Raw genomic sequence first — 20103 nt, 5'->3', positions numbered from 1 at the left:
CTCATCCAGGGTCCTTCAGTCATCGCAGACAACATTTCCCCCTTAGAATATCAACTTTCCTTTTTGGAGCAGTATGTCTCTCTCAGTAATCCTCACTCAAGTCCCAGTACCTGCATTGTCCAATTTATCTTGCAAACAAATACTTTTCATTCTTCCATGAAAAGAATGATCTTTCCTGTACCAAGAAGAACTGCTGGAGACAAGTGAGAAAGACACTTTATCCATCTGCTAAATCTTCGCTATGTTCACTTATTTAAGGAGAAGAAGGTACTCATGGACAGTCTTAAGATTTTTGACTTACATCTTGTCAACAAGCCTTTCGATGCACTTAGAGGCTTGTTGAGAAAGCGAGACTAAACTGAAAAAAATATTTTAACAAAGTGAGGATAAAGAGTGACTTATGCTAAAAATCAAACGCTATCATTAAAAATCACTCTCACACTAAGCTCTATTTAGTATTGTAATTCCTATAGTACTAAACCTATCTGAACCAATCGGCATCCGATAACCTCTGATTGATAGGCTGGTGAATTTTCCATCTTCCACAGAAAGGATATTCGGTTTAGTAAGGACATCCTTGTCGACTGATTAGCCGAAGTATTTGATCGATATGCAAGATATTGTTAAAGACTACATCGAGAAAAAACCTACGGATTTTGATGGGAAAGTATATAGAATTTGCCAGGTCGAAGGCCGCAAAGAATTCATCAAAATTTATCTATGTGAGGAACTGGTTAAGGTCACCACAATCATAGTTGTGATGATTATGTTGCTATTATAGGGAATCTATATTGTCCATTATGATTCCAATTGTTTATTCATACAGTTACTGAGGACTTAAAAATGCACATATAAGTAAAGAAGTAGTCGGATGTGATCAGGAATGTCATCATGAGTTGTGTTCGTGGACTTACTGAAGGATGTGTGCCTCTGCCTCTGTCTGTCTCTCTGTTTCTCTGTTTCTCTGTTTCTCTGTTTCTCTGTTTCTCTCTCTCCCTCTCTCTCTCTCTCTCTCTCTCTCTCTCTCTCTCTCTCTCTCTCTCTCTCTCTCTCTCTCTCTCTCTCTCTCTCTCTCTCTCCCCAAGCACCATGAGTAAACTCATATTGCTGCAGTCTGCACACATTTTGTTTGCACTTTTGCCTGAATGAGACAAGCATTGATTTGGCGGTGGAAGTGTGTTTGCCAGGACACGTGTATGGTAAACACGATCCTTCAACCACTACTATCATTCTCTCTCTGTTAGTGTTTTGATTGGATGAACACAGAGTGCACAATTTAATTTAAAGGTCAATGGCAGAGAAAACCCTCTGGATAACAGTAATACATACGACTGAGGCATCTTCAGCAAATACAAATGAATGAGGAGTGAAAGACGGTATGTATATATATATATATATATATATATATATATATATATATATATATATATATATATATATATATATATATATATATATATATATATATATATATATATATATATACATACATATTTATATATATGTATATATATATATATATATATATATATATATATATATATATATATATATATATATATATATATATATATATATATATATATATATATATATATATATATATATATATATATATATATATATATATATATATATATATATATATATATATATATATATATATATATATATATATATATATATATATATATATATATATATATATATACATATATATGCAAAAAACCACTGTGAAAGAATAGAGAAATTCCAAGTGCCTTCGTGACTGCTCACATTATCAACTGTTCCTTGATAATGTGAGTGGTCACGAAAGCGCTTGGAATTTCTCTATTCTTTTACAGTGGTTGTTTTGCATATTCTGAAATCACCTGTTTACTGTGATCTTATTGCATATATATATATATATATATATATATATATATATATATATATATATATATATATATATATATATATATATATATATATATATATATATATATATATATAAATATATATATATATATATATATATATATATATATATATATATATATATATATATATATATATATATATATATACATATATATGCAAAAAACCACTGTGAATTTCTCTAAAGCATATTCTAAAAATAGATTGCATATATATATATATATATATATATATATATATATATATATATATATATATATATATATATATATATATATATATATATATATATATATATATATATATATATATATATATATATATACATATATATATAAATATATATATATATATATATATATATATATATATATATATATATATATATATATATATATATATATATATATATATATATATATATATATATATATATACAAATTCCAAGTGCCTTCGTGACTGCTCACATTATCAACTGTTCCTTGATAATGTGAGTGGTCACGAAAGCGCTTGGAATTTCTCTATTCTTTTACAGTGGTTGTTTTGCATATTCTAAAATCACCTGTTTACTGTGATCTTATTGCATATATATATATATATATATATATATATATATATATATATATATATATATATATATATATATATATATATATATATATAAATATATATATACATATATCTTTGACACCCCCTTCCTTATCTACCTGCTTCGACTCTGGTTCTTGCTTCGATCGCCTCCCCACATTCTGCACCGCAGCTCGTGGCTCTCATGCATTTTGTTTACACAGTGGTGTTAGGATAACACGCACCGCGCCTCTGGCGGTATTCATTATACCTTCTGTGATTGGAGACAAAACATTGAACCCTTCAAACTGACCAAAAACCATATTGGAAATGGGCTCTATTTTAAAGTAGCTAACCTCACTACTTTTCTATTTTTAAGTTACACACACACACTGACACACAACACACACAGCTCGGACTCGACCCCCGCAACCTCAACTAGGTGAGTACACACACACACACACACACACACACACATATATATATATATATGTATATATATATATATATATATATATATATATATATATATATATATATATATATATATATATATATATATATATATATATTTTTTATTATCACACTGGCCGATTCCCACCAAGGCAGGGTGGCCCGAAAAAGAAAAACTTTCACCATCATTCACTCCATCACTGTCTTGCCAGAAGGGTGCTTCACACTACAGTTCCTAAACTGCAACACCAACACCCTTCCTTCAGAGGGCAGGCACTGTACTTCCCATCTCCAGGACTCAAGTCCGGCCTGCCGGTTTCCCTGAATCCCTTCATAAATGTTACTTTGCTCACACTCCAACAGCACGTCAAGTATTAAAAACCATTTGTCTCCATTCACTCCTATCAAACACGCTCACGCATGCCTGCTGGAAGTCCAAGCCCCTCGCACACAAAACCTCCTTTACCCCCTCCCTCCAACCCTTCCTAGGCCGACCCCTACCCCGCCTTCCTTCCACTACAGACTGATACACTCTTGAAGTCATTCTGCTTCGCTCCATTCTCTCTACATGTCCGAACCACCTCAACAACCCTTCCTCAGCCCTCTGGACAACAGTTTTGGCAATCCCGCACCTCCTCCTAACTTCCAAACTACGAATTCTCTGCATTATATTCACACCACACATTGCCCTCAGACATGACATCTCCACTGCCTCCAGCCTTCTCCTCGCTGCAACATTCATCACCCATGCTTCACACCCATATAAGAGCGTTGGTAAAACTATACTCTCATACATTCCCCTCTTTGCCTCCAAGGACAAAGTTCTTTGTCTCCACAGACTCCTAAGTGCACCACTCACTCTTTTTCCCTCATCAATTCTATGATTCACCTCATCTTTCATAGACCCATCCGCTGACACGTCCACTCCCAAATATCTGAATACGTTCACCTATATATATATATATATATATATATGTCGTGCCGAATATGTAAAACTGGTCAATTAGCAAGAACTCATTTAAAATTAAGTCCTTTCTGAAATTTTCTCTTATACGTTTAAAGATATATTTTTTTCATTAATGTTGATGTAAAAATTTATAATTTTGCACCAAAAGAATCTTAGAAAACTTACCTAACATTATTATAACAAGAACAATTTATTTTAGCCAAACCCAACTAAATATATTTTAGATTTGTTTACAATAATTTAACACTAAACAAACATAGTGAAATATATTTTTTTCGTTAGGTTCAGAATTATTTTAGCGAAATTACTCCATACACAAATTTTCGCGTGCCCTATATGGCAAGATGAGCGTTGCTATTTAAGCCAAAATCGGAAGTTCTGCCTATTCGGCACGACATATATATATATATATATATATATATATATATATATATGCTTAGAATTCACAAGAACAGGCGAAATATTCACAAACACTGATCTCTGGCCGAGGGAGACTCGAACCTACGAACCTTTGAACAAGGTACGCAGTGCTTTACTGACCGTACCACACTGGACCAATACCTCGGAGCCCAGCTCACACTAGGGAATATTCTGCTTCTATTCATTTCAGAGATTGATCCAAACAAGTGTGGTATTATTTACGTATTTTGTTTGCGTATACTTTATTTAATATTTAAATAGGGAAATGGGGTCGTTAGAACCATCTGATATACCAAGCCTGATTACTCGAATATCTCTTGTATCGGAAGAATATATTTCAAAGCCACTGCAAGCGAAGACTATTTATTCCTGACTTAGTAAAGTCCTAGTGAGAGAAAGAGAAAACTAAGAACTCAGGCCAAGTGGAAAATGTTGAAACCCTTAGCCTTGTACATACCAGCAAGGCCACCACACTCTCTGATTTGACGAAGTCTCTGGTGACAATAAAAGTATAACAAAAACGCGCTGGAGCTGGAGCTTAGTCCCGTTGCTCGGTCCCTGACATTGTTCGGAATCAGAAACAGCACAGAAGGCATGAGAGACTTTCTGAGCTCATGTTGAATTTTTCTTGGCTCCAATGCTTGTACGACTCATCCAGGGTCCTTCAGTCATCGCAAAGACAACATTTCGCCCTTAGAATATCAACTTTCCTTTTTGGAGCAGTAAGTATCTCTTTCAGTAATCCTCACTCAAGTCCCAGTACCTGCATTGTCCAATTTATCTTGCAAACAAATACTTTTCATTCTTCCATGAAAAGAATGATCTCACTACTACTACTACTACTACTCTGCACCTCTCCTTCCGACAGTATTTAAGTCTCCGCACTGTCGCTTGATCTTCAGATAGTTCCTGACTATGGAACTGAACTTCTCCAGGCCGAGGGACTGAAAACCTCAAATTCTACGACTTCAAGGGTGATGGACTGATTACATCGTCTTCACATCTCTACTGTTCCTGCCTACTTTCTGTATTCGACTGAAGAAGCCTACTGTGTAGGCGAAACGTTTCGGAATAAAGTTGCCTAACTTTTGCCTATGTGTCTTACCTACCAACCTGTCGGTATTGTATGCCATTTTGATGTTCATCTTGTCAGACACTGCAACACATGGCCTCTTGGTACAGAAGACGCCTTAGACAACCCTTCCAAGTGAGAACTGTTGGATCTGAGAGGGACCTGACCTCTCAGTGGCTACATTCTCACTGCTACTACTACTACTGCTATGCACCTCTCCTTCCGACAGTATTTAAGTCTCCGCACTGTCGCTTGATCTTCAGATAGTTCCTGACTATGGAACTGAACTTCTCCAGGCTGAGGAACTGACAACCTCAAATTCTACGACTTCAAGGGTGATGGACTGATTACATCGTCTTCACATCTCTACTGTTCCTGCCTACTTTCTGTATTCGACTGAAGAAGCCTACTGTGTATGCGAAACTTTTCGGAATAAAGTTACCTAACTGTTACCTACCAACCAGATTTTCTCTTGTTGATCTTTGAATAACAACTGCTTAATTTATTTGGGAAGGAAGATAAGAGCTCGGTGGTGGAAAGGCATTACTAGTTTTGCTGTTTTCTTTTTTGGCATTGCTGAATTTTCCGTTCTAAAGTAGTAATTGTTGGTATTACTTAGCTGTAATTATGTGAAGTAGTCTGGATAGCTAGGTTTAGATAACTGTATTCTACTTAATGCTTTCTCTTGCTCCAGGAGAAGCTGTCGCATGCTGTAACATACCACGAGGCACGTATATATGGGTCTTTGGGTCTCCCTGCATCTGGCGGCTCCACCCACCAAGGCTTCGGTGCATCGGATGTAAGGTTCAGCCACTTTATATGCACAAGTGTAATCCCATATCATCAGCTTACCGTCTTTCCAGGGTAGTGGTGAGTCCATCCATTTGTTTCTGGCTGCCATCACGTCTGTTCAGCTTAGGTTTCCTTTCAGATGGACAACGGGAGTGGCTTCACCTGAAATCATTGGCCTCTTCACATCTTCCATTTCTTTCCTTGTGACTTAAGCCAGATGAAACTATGCAGCACAAATTGGTCTGCCAATGCGTTACCAAGAAGGCACTAGCGGCATCCAGAAGGAACTACCCCGCATGTGGCGCCCTGAACACTAGGATGAGAGCTTCGGCCTTTCCTGAGGAATTGTCCAGAATCGTTAAGGCGATATTCTCCAAAGTGGAGCTATCTTACTGGGTCTGTTTGTGTTCTTTAGGAAGGGCTGGTCTGCTTATGGAGTCTGCAAGGATATTTCACTACCTTGGAAAATCTTTGGGTCGTGAATTCCTGCAGAAGCTGTCACTATCTCCCTCACTAGTGCACTGGATGCCTTGTAAACTCCTATTCGAATAGTCCAGTATATTTTCTGCTCTATTATCTTCAGGTTATCCAATCTTTCTCGAGGACTGTGTTAAAATCTTGAGGATTCAGGAAATAATGTCAGTGTCTTTTCAGTTTTTCCTTTATTGCAAAAAAAGTAGTTAGTATAGAATTTATTTTTTTTAAATAGATTAGATTCCTCGCCGCTGTTTACCAGTCTGTGTTTCTCAGGATTCCTGGCAGGAGTTATTTACTCTGTGAAACATACTCACCATTATACCTCACACATTCGTACTTACAGGTGCATACATAAACAGACTGTAAATAATTCATGACATACGAGCGACAGAATGATGATAAAAAATGTCAGCAGCTCATAGCGATCGATGCAACAGTACATAATAATATTACAGTGTAAATAGCAAGCCCGACGTCATAACTCAATTATAAATGAAGGAAAGTGCCCAAGTTCCTAGAAGGAACTATAATGCTAGGAGTTACCAGATGCTACCAGAGGAGTAGTTATTATATAAGAAGTGGATTGGGAATCTAGTTGCCTAACAATGGTTTGTAACAAAAGACCAGATGGAGAGTGAGGCAAGGCAGTTAATAAAGTGGCCCATGGATTACAGAAATAACAGCATATGAATATAGAAGGGAAGATGATAACCTTTTTGAGAATAATGCATATCAATTTTAATGACACTGTTTTAAAAATTCTTACAGCAAAGCGAAGTCACATATTAGAAATTATTTAATTAAATAAATAGATTATAGACAAAATGTAAGTCAAATTGTATCTACGACAACTCAGGGTTCATTAGAAATATAGTTGAGGTGTTTGCAGACTTAAGGACACCCATGAAATAATTTATTATCACAAATTGACTGCGAGTGCGGAGTTCTAGCAAGTTCTTAATGTGACAAAAGAGGATTTAGAGAAAATCAGTTTGTCATTGTGCTTACTCTACTGCAACCAGTAAAGGACATATAGGTAAGGAGATAACGAGAAATGCTGGGATAATCTGGAAAACTGTGAATAAAGAAGGACACTCGGCTAGTATAAGCTTAACCATCACACACACACACACACACACACACACACACACACACACACACACACACACACACACACACACACACACACACACACACACCATAATTACTAATAATCCCACTATGAGTTCCCACTCCCATTCAACCCACAAGTCATCTATTCTCCCTCATTTCTATCACCTGCCCATTAACCCCATACCACCTAATAATTCCTTACTACAAAAATTTCGCCACCGTGAACCCTCACCATCATACAGTGATATCCCTCTCAAAATGTCACTCTGATAATCCACTCATACCTGCTCCTATACCACGCTGAAGACCATCCAAAACATTCGTAAGTTTTTCTTCGCCAATAACAGCTACATTCTTTCCAAACTCGCAGAAATATTCAGATCTATTGCAAGACATAAATCAAAACCCTCAGCCAGTCTCAATTAAACAGACCTATAGCCACAAAATACTCAAATTCAAGCAAAGTGAGAAGCGCAAGAAGCTAATAATCAAAAGAGAATACAGATTAATGCATCAAACACTGAGAGCATTAGTGCTGCTCTTACTCCAAGGCGACTCAGGAGTAGGAGCAGCACTGGAAGCAGTAAAATACATATTGCAGATTAATCGTAGAGGAAAGTTAAAGAACTGAAAAGTAGCCAAGAACAATGCGGAAGCTGGAAATGTGACGAGAGAAGATGGAGAAGAAAGAAAGCTCCATAAATAGATGAGTATTGTGGAAAGCGTCGCTATGTGGGTAGCGTTTATGTCTGAGGATCGAGCCTCCACCATTCGTTGCGCGGAATGACCCACACGGAAATTGTACTTTGTGTACATATAGAGTAATAAAGGAAGGGAATGAAACAACACAAAATATGCTTTAGAAATTAAAGAAGGGGATTAAGACAAATCGGATGTTTTGGTAATGAGAGGACGAAACTCAAGTATGTTCCAGAAATGAGAGGGATTTAGGAACACCAAATGAAGGAAATGGATTTAGGAACACCAGTGATGATTTAAAAATAAATGAAGGGGATTTAGAAACAGCAAGGTGGCTCCAGAATTGAAAGGTGGGGAATGGACGAACATTAAGGACGCTCCAGATATGAATGGAGAAGCAGACACCGGAGGAACCATCATGGCACCGTCGAGGAACTAGACTTGAGAATGAAAGAATGACTTAAACAAATGTGAACAAAGAATTTTTCAGAGCATTGAGGAAAGTTAGAAATGTGAGATATACATTCAGTGTTCACAACATACAGCAGTAGTTACAACTTGCACATTCCACCCTAGAGCTACAGACTGACGACTTTGAAAGAAAGTAAATACGACACACACAATATATATATATATATATATATATATATATTTATATATATATATATATATATATATATATATATATATATATATATATATATATATATATATATATATATATATATATATATGTGTGTGTGTGTGTGTGTGTGTGTGTGTCGTATATATATATATATATATATATATATATATATATATATATATATATATATATATATATATATATATATATATATATATATATATATATATATACGACACGCATGGCTTACGGAGGAAAGATTCTTTTCCACTTCCCCATGGACAATAGAAGAAATAAAGAGGAACAAGAGCTATTTAGGAAAAGGAGAAAAACCTAGATGTATGTATGTATGTATGAGGGAGGGGTGTTAATGTTGCAGTTTAAAAACTGTAGTGTAAAGCACCCTTCTGGCAAGACAGTGATGGAGTGAATGATGGTGAAAGTTTTTCTTTTTCGGGCCACCCTGCCTTGGTGGGAATAGGCCAGTGTGATAATAAAATATATATATATATATATATATATATATATATATATATATATATATATATATATATATATATATTTATATATATATGTATATATATATATATATATATATATATATATATATATATATATATATATATATATATATATTTATATATATATATATATATATATATATATATATATATATATATATATATATATATATATTTATTTATATTTATTTATTTACTTATTTATTTATTGGACTGTGAGCTGGGTAACATTTATGAAGGGATTCAAGGACACCAGCAAGCCGGACTTGAGTCCTGGAGGTGGAAAACATAGTGCTGTGCTTTGAAGGAAGGGTGCTGATTCTGCAGCTCTTTAACTGTAGTGTAGGCGCACCATTGGCAAGACAGTGATGGAGTGAATGATGATGAGAGTGTTTCCTCGTTTTCGGGTCACCCTGTCTTGGTGGGAAACGGTCGATGTGTTAATATATATATATATATATAGTAGTAGGTTGGTAGACAGCAACCACCCAGGGAAGTACTACCGTCCTGCCAGATGACTGTGAAACAAAAACCTGTAACTGTTTTGCATGATGGTAGGATTGCTGGTTTCTTTTTCTGTCTCATAAACACGCTAAGATAACAGGGATATCTTGCTACTCCTACTTACACTTTGGTCACACTTCACAGACACGCACATGCATATATATATATACATACATCTAGGTTTTTCTCCTTTTTCTAAATAGCTCTTGTTCTTTTTTATTTCTTCTATTGTCCATGGGGAAGTGGAAAAGAATCTTTTCCTCCGTAAGTTATGCGTGTCGTATGAGGCGACTAAAATGCCGGGAGCAATGGGCTAGTAACCCCTTCTCCTGTATACAATTACTAAAAAAGAGAAGAAGAAAAACTTTATAAAACTGGGTTGCTTAAATGTGCGTGGATGTAGTGCGGATGACAAGAAACAGATGATTGCTGATGTTATGAATGAAAAGAAGTTGGATGTCCTGGCCCTAAGCGAAACAAAGCTGAAGGGGGTAGGAGAGTTTCAGTGGGGGGAAATAAATGGGATTAAATCTGGAGTATCTGAGAGAGTTAGAGCAAAGGAAGGGGTAGCAGTAATGTTAAATGATCAGTTATGGAAGGAGAAAAGAGAATATGAATGTGTAAATTCAAGAATTATGTGGATTAAAGTAAAGGTTGGATGCGAGAAGTGGGTCATAATAAGCGTGTATGCACCTGGAGAAGAGAGGAATGCAGAGGAGAGAGAGAGATTTTGGGAGATGTTAAGTGAATGTATAGGAGCCTTTGAACCAAGTGAGAGAGTAATTGTGGTAGGGGACTTGAATGCTAAAGTAGGAGAAACTTTTAGAGAGGGTGTGGTAGGTAAGTTTGGGGTGCCAGGTGTAAATGATAATGGGAGCCCTTTGATTGAACTTTGTATAGAAAGGGGTTTAGTTATAGGTAATACATATTTTAAGAAAAAGAGGATAAATAAGTATACACGATATGATGTAGGGCGAAATGACAGTAGTTTGTTGGATTATGTATTGGTAGATAAAAGACTGTTGAGTAGACTTCAGGATGTACATGTTTATAGAGGGGCCACAGATATATCAGATCACTTTCTAGTTGTAGCTACACTGAGAGTAAAAGGTAGATGGGATACAAGGAGAATAGAAGCATCAGGGAAGAGAGAGGTGAAGGTTTATAAACTAAAAGAGGAGGCAGTTAGGGTAAGATATAAACAGCTATTGGAGGATAGATGGGCTAATGAGAGCATAGGCAATGGGGTCGAAGAGGTATGGGGTAGGTTTAAAAATGTAGTGTTAGAGTGTTCAGCAGAAGTTTGTGGTTACAGGAAAGTGGGTGCAGGAGGGAAGAGGAGCGATTGGTGGAATGATGATGTAAAGAGAGTAGTAAGGGAGAAAAAGTTAGCATATGAGAAGTTTTTACAAAGTAGAAGTGATGCAAGGAGGGAAGAGTATATGGAGAAAAAGAGAGAGGTTAAGAGAGTGGTGAAGCAATGTAAAAAGAGAGCAAATGAGAGAGTGGGTGAGATGTTATCAACAAATTTTGTTGAAAATAAGAAAAAGTTTTGGAGTGAGATTAACAAGTTAAGAAAGCCTAGAGAACAAATTGATTTGTCAGTTAAAAATAGGAGAGGAGAGTTATTAAATGGAGAGTTAGAGGTATTGGGAAGATGGAAGGAATATTTTGAGGAATTGTTAAATGTTGATGAAGATAGGGAAGCTGTGATTTCGTGTATAGGGCAAGGAGGAATAACATCTTGTAGGAGTGAGGAAGAGCCAGTTGTGAGTGTGGGGGAAGTTCGTGAGGCAGTAGGTAAAATGAAAGGGGGTAAGGCAGCCGGGATTGATGGGATAAAGATAGAAATGTTAAAAGCAGGTGGGGATATAGTTTTGGAGTGGTTGGTGCAATTATTTAATAAATGTATGGAAGAGGGTAAGGTACCTAGGGATTGGCAGAGAGCATGCATAGTTCCTTTGTATAAAGGCAAAGGGGATAAAAGAGAGTGCAAAAATTATAGGGGGATAAGTCTGTTGAGTGTACCTGGTAAAGTGTATGGTAGAGTTATAATTGAAAGAATTAAGAGTAAGACGGAGAATAGGATAGCAGATGAGCAAGGAGGCTTTAGGAAAGGTAGGGGGTGTGTGGACCAGGTGTTTACAGTGAAACATATAAGTGAACAGTATTTAGATAAGGCTAAAGAGGTCTTTGTGGCATTTATGGATTTGGAAAAGGCGTATGACAGGGTGGATAGGGGGGCAATGTGGCAGATGTTGCAAGTGTATGGTGTAGGAGGTAGGTTACTGAAAGCAGTGAAGAGTTTTTACGAGGATAGTGAGGCTCAAGTTAGAGTATGTAGGAAAGAGGGAAATTTTTTCCCAGTAAAAGTAGGCCTTAGACAAGGATGTGTGATGTCACCGTGGTTGTTTAATATATTTATAGATGGGGTTGTAAGAGAAGTAAATGCGAGGGTCTTGGCAAGAGGCGTGGAGTTAAAAGATAAAGAATCACACACAAAGTGGGAGTTGTCACAGCTGCTCTTTGCTGATGACACTGTGCTCTTGGGAGATTCTGAAGAGAAGTTGCAGAGATTGGTGGATGAATTTGGTAGGGTGTGCAAAAGAAGAAAATTAAAGGTGAATACAGGAAAGAGTAAGGTTATGAGGATAACAAAAAGATTAGGTGATGAAAGATTGAATATCAGATTGGAGGGAGAGAGTATGGAGGAGGTGAACGTATTCAGATATTTGGGAGTGGGCGTGTCAGCGGATGGGTCTATGAAAGATGAGGTGAATCATAGAATTGATGAGGGAAAAAGAGTGAGTGGTGCACTTAGGAGTCTGTGGAGACAAAGAACTTTGTCCTTGGAGGCAAAGAGGGGAATGTATGAGAGTATAGTTTTACCAACGCTCTTATATGGGTGTGAAGCGTGGGTGATGAATGTTGCAGCGAGGAGAAGGCTGGAGGCAGTGGAGATGTCATGTCTGAGGGCAATGTGTGGTGTGAATATAATGCAGAGAATTCGTAGTTTGGAAGTTAGGAGGAGGTGCGGGATTACCAAAACTGTTGTCCAGAGGGCTGAGGAAGGGTTGTTGAGGTGGTTCGGACATGTAGAGAGAATGGAGCAAAACAGAATGACTTCAAGAGTGTATCAGTCTGTAGTGGAAGGAAGGCGGGGTAGGGGTCGGCCTAGGAAGGGTTGGAGGGAGGGGGTAAAGGAGGTTTTGTGTGCGAGGGGCTTGGACTTCCAGCAGGCATGCGTGAGCGTGTTTGATAGGAGTGAATGGAGACAAATGGTTTTTAATACTTGACGTGCTGTTGGAGTGTGAGCAAAGTAACATTTATGAAGGGATTCAGGGAAACCGGCAGGCCGGACTTGAGTTCTGGAGATGGGAAGTACAGTGCCTGCACTCTGAAGGAGGGGTGTTAATGTTGCAGTTTTAAAAACTGTAGTGTAAAGCACCCTTCTGGCAAGACAGTGATGGAGTGAATGATGGTGAAAGTTTTTCTTTTTCGGGCCACCCTGCCTTGGTGGGAATCGGCCGGTGTGATAATAAAATAAAATAAATAAAACTATTGGTGAATAAATGAGTTTTCAGGCAGCAGGCAGCAGGCAGCAGGCAGCAGGCAGCAGGCAGCAGGCAGCAGGCAGCAGGCAGCAGGCAGCAGGCAGCAGGCAGGTAGCAGTGCTGGTTTTCATCTTCCTAATATATGTATATATATCAAGGCAAAAATTGTACAGACAGATACATATGGTGATAAATTCCCTAGTGTCTACGTACATACGACAGAGGTAGATCAATTCAACCAACAGACTAATATCTGATGCCCTCACGAGGTGGTGCTTGAAACCGCTAACTTAGTTAAGTAAATATACACACACTGACGCACACGAACACACACACACACACACACACACACACACACACACACACACACACACACACACACACACACACACACACACACACACACACACATGCACACACACACACATGCACACACACACACTACAAGGCACAAAAACTGCCGACATACCTCCAGTAACTTTACAGGTGAGGACGAGAGGAGATCCCTCGTTGTATGGGCCGATGATGGAGGCACCATTTTCCCCCGTTACTACCTGCCCAGTCTCGTTGAACACCTCTGGCTTACTAGGTGGTACTGCCAAGAGAAAGAAGTAGAGTATTATATACATGAATGAATTAGGTCAGTAATTTATCGTAAATAAATATCAAAGGATCTATGTACGATGAACCAGCTTCTGCATGTATTTTGTCTTGTACTAATTACTGTATATATACATACATACATATATATATATATATATATATATATATATATATATATATATATATATATATATATATATATATATATATATATATATATATATATATATATATATATATATATATATATATATATATATATATATATATATATATATATATATATATATATATATATATATATATAAATATATATAAATATATATATATATATAAATATATATATATATATATATATATATATATATATATATATATATATATATATATATATATATATATATATATATATATATATATATATATACATATATATATATATATATATATATATATATATGTCGTGCCGAATAGGCAGAACTTGCGATCTTGGCTTAAATAGCAACGCTCATCTTGCCATATAGGACAAGTGAAAATTTGTGTATGCAATAATTTCGCCAAAATCATTCTGAACCTAACGAAACAAATGTATTTGATTGTGTTTGTCTAGTATTAAATTACTGTAAACAAATTTAAAATATATATAGTTGGGTTAGGCTAAAATAAATTGCTCTTGTTATAATAAGGTTAGGTAAGTTTTCTAAGTTCCTTTCGGTGCAAAATTATAAGTTTTTACATCAACATTAATTAAAAAAATATGCCTTTAAACGTATATGAGAAAATTTTAGAAAGGACTTATTTTTAAATGAGTTCTTGCTAATTGACCAGTTTTACATATTCGGCACGACATATATATACATATATATATATATATATATATATATATATATATATATATATATATATATATATATATATATATATATATATATATATATATATATATATATATATATATATATATATATATATATAGCTTTCGTGAATACTCACATTATCAAGGAACAATAAAAGTAATGCATCAAAGGAAGGCATATAAAGGTGATAGTGAGGTGTGGTCTAGACCCTTTATATGCCTTCCTTTGATGGATTACTTTTATTGTTCCTTGATAATGTGAGTAGTCACGAAAGCGCTGGGAATATCTCTATTGTTTCACAGTGGTTGTTTATATATATATATATATATATATATATATATATATATATATATATATATATATATATATATATATATATAAATATATATATATATATATATATATATATATATATATATATATATATATATATATATATATATATATATCACCTGCACCTGAACTATCTTATCCAGACGTCGTAATTGGACTATATATTCTCGTCTTAATTCAAAAACTATCCTTCGATTTCTTCCAGCGGAACACTATTGTGTGATTGCAGAAGTCTCAATGAAGCTGTTTGGTAGTACGCAATTTCCCACCCTGTTAGTTATTATTATAATCAAGGGAGAGCACTAAAACCGTCAGATTATGCAATGCCTGTTGGGGGGATGTGGAAGGTATTCAGGCTTAATTCAGGGAACTGGAGCACAGATCCAATTCCCTAGATCAAGAGCCCCTCACGAGCATCAATGAACCATCTCTGAGGGTCACACCCTGTTAGACAACGGAACTCACCTCCCCTCGTTGAGGAGGTGTGAACTGTAGCCTCCAACCATGAGAACCACAATCTTAACATCACATTTCAGTGTTTATGGTGTCACCAGTTTGTCCATGGTGTACGTAATATGTTAAAAAATTGTACCACGGTTATAATTCCTGATATTTACATTTTTTAGGCAAAATATTTACTTAAACAATAGTATACAGCGCAGTTACAATGATACCTGCAGTAACATTCGTGTTTATTAATCAAATCAGATAAACGTCAAGGTTTATATTTCATTCTTACGATAAAGAAAAATATATAACGAAGATTAAGAACACATTAAAAAGCAGCACTCATGCAGATAACGGATTTACTCAGATTATCCGTCGCTCAATGTGAAAAGCGTATAAGTATTTGAATAATCAATCCCCCGCCGAGAACATTTGTATCATAGTCATAAGTATGAGGGGCACTGATATCAGCAAGAACACGAGCACAGAGCACCAACACTAACCCCACCAACACAAGGCATGCAAATTCCTCTAGATAAGATGTTGAGTGCTTTATAATCATTGAAGGATCAAGTTTCCAGCCTTGAAAGAGTTTTAGGCAGATGAACTTGATTCATTTTTGGTTGTTGACTTTTACCCAAAGAGCACTCAACACAGTCAGTGATACCTCCTTTTATTTTTAAAGTATGCATGCATGAGAGGATCCCAGAAGGAGACTGAAATATTCAGATCAATTAATCTTTTAAGTTTCTGTCTCTCTTTCTCACACACACACACACACAATATATATATATATATATATATATATATATATATATATATATATATATATATATATATATATATATATATATATATATATATGTATACATATATATATATATATATATATATATATATATATATATATATATATATATATATATATATATGTATATACCACTGAGTTGTGGTCTTCCATCACAACGATATATGTATGTATATATATATATATATATATATATATATATATATATATATATATATATATATATATATATATATATATATATATATATTAGTCGTTGTGATGGAAGACCACAACTCAGTGGTATCTCTGGCTGCAAGCCCTGGGAAGACCACTTGGTTGATCAATTTCTTCTCGCGGTGTACAGCCAAAGATGAAATATTACTCATATTTTAAAAGTTATAGTTTCCTTTCTCATAAATTCGTAGCACAACAGCGGTAAATCACGGTGTAGAAGAGGACCGCTAGAGGCAGCTACGTTAATGGTGTCCTGTAGCTACACAGGTGGTGGGGTAGTGGTCCCAACACAGGTGGTGGGGTGGTGGTCCCAACACAGGTGGTGGGGTGGTGGTCCCAACACAGGTGGTGGGGTAGTGGTCCCAACACAGGTGGTGGGGTCTTGGTCCCAACACAGGTGGTGGGGTCTTGGTCCCAACACAGGTGGTGGGGTAGTGGTCCCAACACAGGTGGTGGGGTAGTGGTCCCAACACAGGTGGTGGGGTGGTGGTCCCAACACAGGTGGTGGGGTGGTGGTCCCCACACAGGTGGTGGGGTAGTGGTCCCAACACAGGTGGTGGGGTCTTGGTCCCAACACAGATGGTGGGGTGGTGGTCCCAACACAGGTGGTGGGGTCTTGGTCCCAACACAGGTGGTGGGGTAGTGGTCCCAACACAGGTGGTGGGGTAGTGGTCCCAACACAGGTGGTGGGGTAGTGGTTCCAACACAGGTGGTGGGGTAGTGGTTCCAACACAGGTGGTTGGGTGGTGGTCCCAACACAGGTGGTTGGGTGGTGGTCCCAACACGGGAGGTGTGGGAGAAATGAATACTAATCCCCCTATCATATCTATTATTTTTTTGCATCATTCTTTTTGTTTTTCTAATAACAGCTTCAGTTTTCCATGACTAAAAGAATGTGAGGTTATTTGTGTTTCTAGGATGCAAATTGTGCCATACGTGGTTCTTACAAGATGGACATACTGAAGTATGTGTTGTTTATGAACCAGAAGCTCCATACGTGGTTCTTACAAGATGGACATACGTGGTTTATGAACCAGAAGCTTACTTACATGATGGACATACAGAAGTATGTGTTGTTTATGAACCAGAAGCTCCATACGTGTTCTTACATGATGGACATACAGAAGTATGTGTTGTTTTGAACAAGACGTGGTTCTTACATGATACATGAAGTATGTGTTGTTTATGAACCAGAAGCTCCATACGTGGTTCTTACATGATGGACATACAGAAGTATGTGTTGTTTATGAACCAGAAGCTCCATACGTGGTTCTTACAAGATGGACATACTGAAGTATGTGTTGTTTATGAACCAGAAGCTCCATACGTGGTTCTTACATGATGGACATACAGAAGTATGTGTTGTTTATGAACCAGAAGCTCCATACGTGGTTCTTACATGATGGACATACAGAAGTATGTGTTGTTTATGAACCAGAAGCTCCATACGTGGTTCTTACAAGATGGACATACTGAAGTATGTGTTGTTTATGAACCAGAAGCTCCATACGTGGTTCTTACAAGATGGACATACTGAAGTATGTGTTGTTTATGAACCAGAAGCTCCATACGTGGTTCTTACAAGATGGACATACAGAAGTATGTGTTGTTTATGAACCAGAAGCTGCAATATTCAGACGTTTCAGTAGGAGTATATTGCAAAATGTAGAGAAAGAAAATAGAACATTTAAGGCAATATTTTAATTCTTTTACATATATATGTTACAGTATGTGCATGATGAAGTAATTTATTTTTTTATGATGATTGTTTTTTAGTGTTTTGTTGTCGTTGCTTTATATGTAGGATTCATATTGTCTTTACTTCAGTATTCAGGAAAATCATACGAGCCTTCCCTGAACACTGAACCTGTAAACAACATAAACCTGGACCTGTAAACAACATAAACCTGGACCTGTAAACAACATAAACCTGGACCTGTAAACAACATAAACCTGGACCTGCAAATAACATAAATCTGATCAACTTCTGAGTCATCATTGTGATGTCTAAACAAAATAGCGTAATATTAATAAGTATGAATTTTAGATGGAAAAATCGAGCGTACCTGAAGTATACCTGGAGAAGATTTCGTGGGTCAAAGCTCCCGCGGCCAGGTCTGAGACCAGGCTTCGTGGTGGATCAGGGTCTGATCAACCAGGCTGTTACTGCTGGCCGCACGCAACTGACGTACGAACCACAACCCGGCTGGTCAGGTACTGCCTTTAGGTGACTGTCCAGTGCCTTCTTAAACACAACCAGGGGTCTATTAGTAATTCCCCTCATGTATGCTGGGAGGCAGTTGAACAGTCTTGGGCCCCTGATACTTATCGAGCCGTCTCTGTTTTTCACTGGGGAGGGATGCTGCATCTCCTGCTGAATTTTTTGCTTTTATTGGGAGTAATTTTCGTGTGCAAGTTTGGTACTAATACCTGTTTATTACAATAATTTAATTACATAATAAACTGAAACACCAAATCTACTCAGCTAAACTACGGAGATGTAACACTCTCGTGACTGTGAAATTTCGTCTTGTTTTGACAAAATAGTTGAGTCATATGAATAAATGTTACCAAACATTCGCTATGGAATAAGACTCAGTAAGAGAAAGTACACAAAAATATTTTCTTGCAAAATAAAAGAAAACTAGACGACATTTCTCTCTAATTTTGTAGGTAAAAATTTCAATCCCTTGGAAAACGGCTGGAAAAATATTTAAAAAATATTAACTAAATAAAAAAAAAATTAAAATTGCTGGTAAACATTTTTTTAATAATTTTTTTTGGGGGGTCTGGTGCAAAGAAAGGAGTTTCGGGTGTTCTCTTACAGTAAATTACACAGAACTGGAACATTACAATACGTTCAGTGTAGCGTCCTGGCACTCAGGTCACAGCATGAGAAATGCGGAGTGGTGACAAGGGTTACCTAACCTAATAAGTAATTTACCTTAAATTTATGTCTCACATGGCATTAATTACGTGAAATGTCACTTCAGAATAGTGAGGTAAAAAGTGCAAAGAAATGTTGATCATCCGAAGTGAGCAGTGTGACCCACTGGTCAGTGTGACCCACTGGTCAGTGTGACCCACTGGTCAGTGTGACCCACTGGTCAGTGTGACCCACTGGTCAGTGTGACCCACTGGTCAGTGTGACCCACTGG

At 36.7% G+C, this 20103-nt stretch overlaps 1 protein-coding gene across 2 annotated transcripts in view; it reads right to left on the bottom strand.

The window, feature by feature from the left end:
• Window positions 1-20103, bottom strand: part of LOC128686650 (nephrin) — a 703712-nt gene that overhangs the window by 97533 nt on the left and 586076 nt on the right. For both annotated transcript variants that reach the window (XM_070084202.1, XM_053773653.2), the window contains one exon: window positions 14151-14276. In XM_070084202.1, coding sequence (XP_069940303.1) covers window positions 14151-14276 — 126 coding nt within the window. The remainder of the gene's footprint in view (window positions 1-14150; window positions 14277-20103) is intronic.

This window comes from Cherax quadricarinatus, chromosome 12 (genome assembly GCF_038502225.1).
Source record: "Cherax quadricarinatus isolate ZL_2023a chromosome 12, ASM3850222v1, whole genome shotgun sequence".
NCBI classification, from domain to species: Eukaryota; Metazoa; Arthropoda; class Malacostraca; order Decapoda; family Parastacidae; genus Cherax; species Cherax quadricarinatus.
The sequence above is the reverse complement of the archived record's forward strand: the minus strand, read 5'-3'. Positions and strand labels throughout refer to the sequence as shown.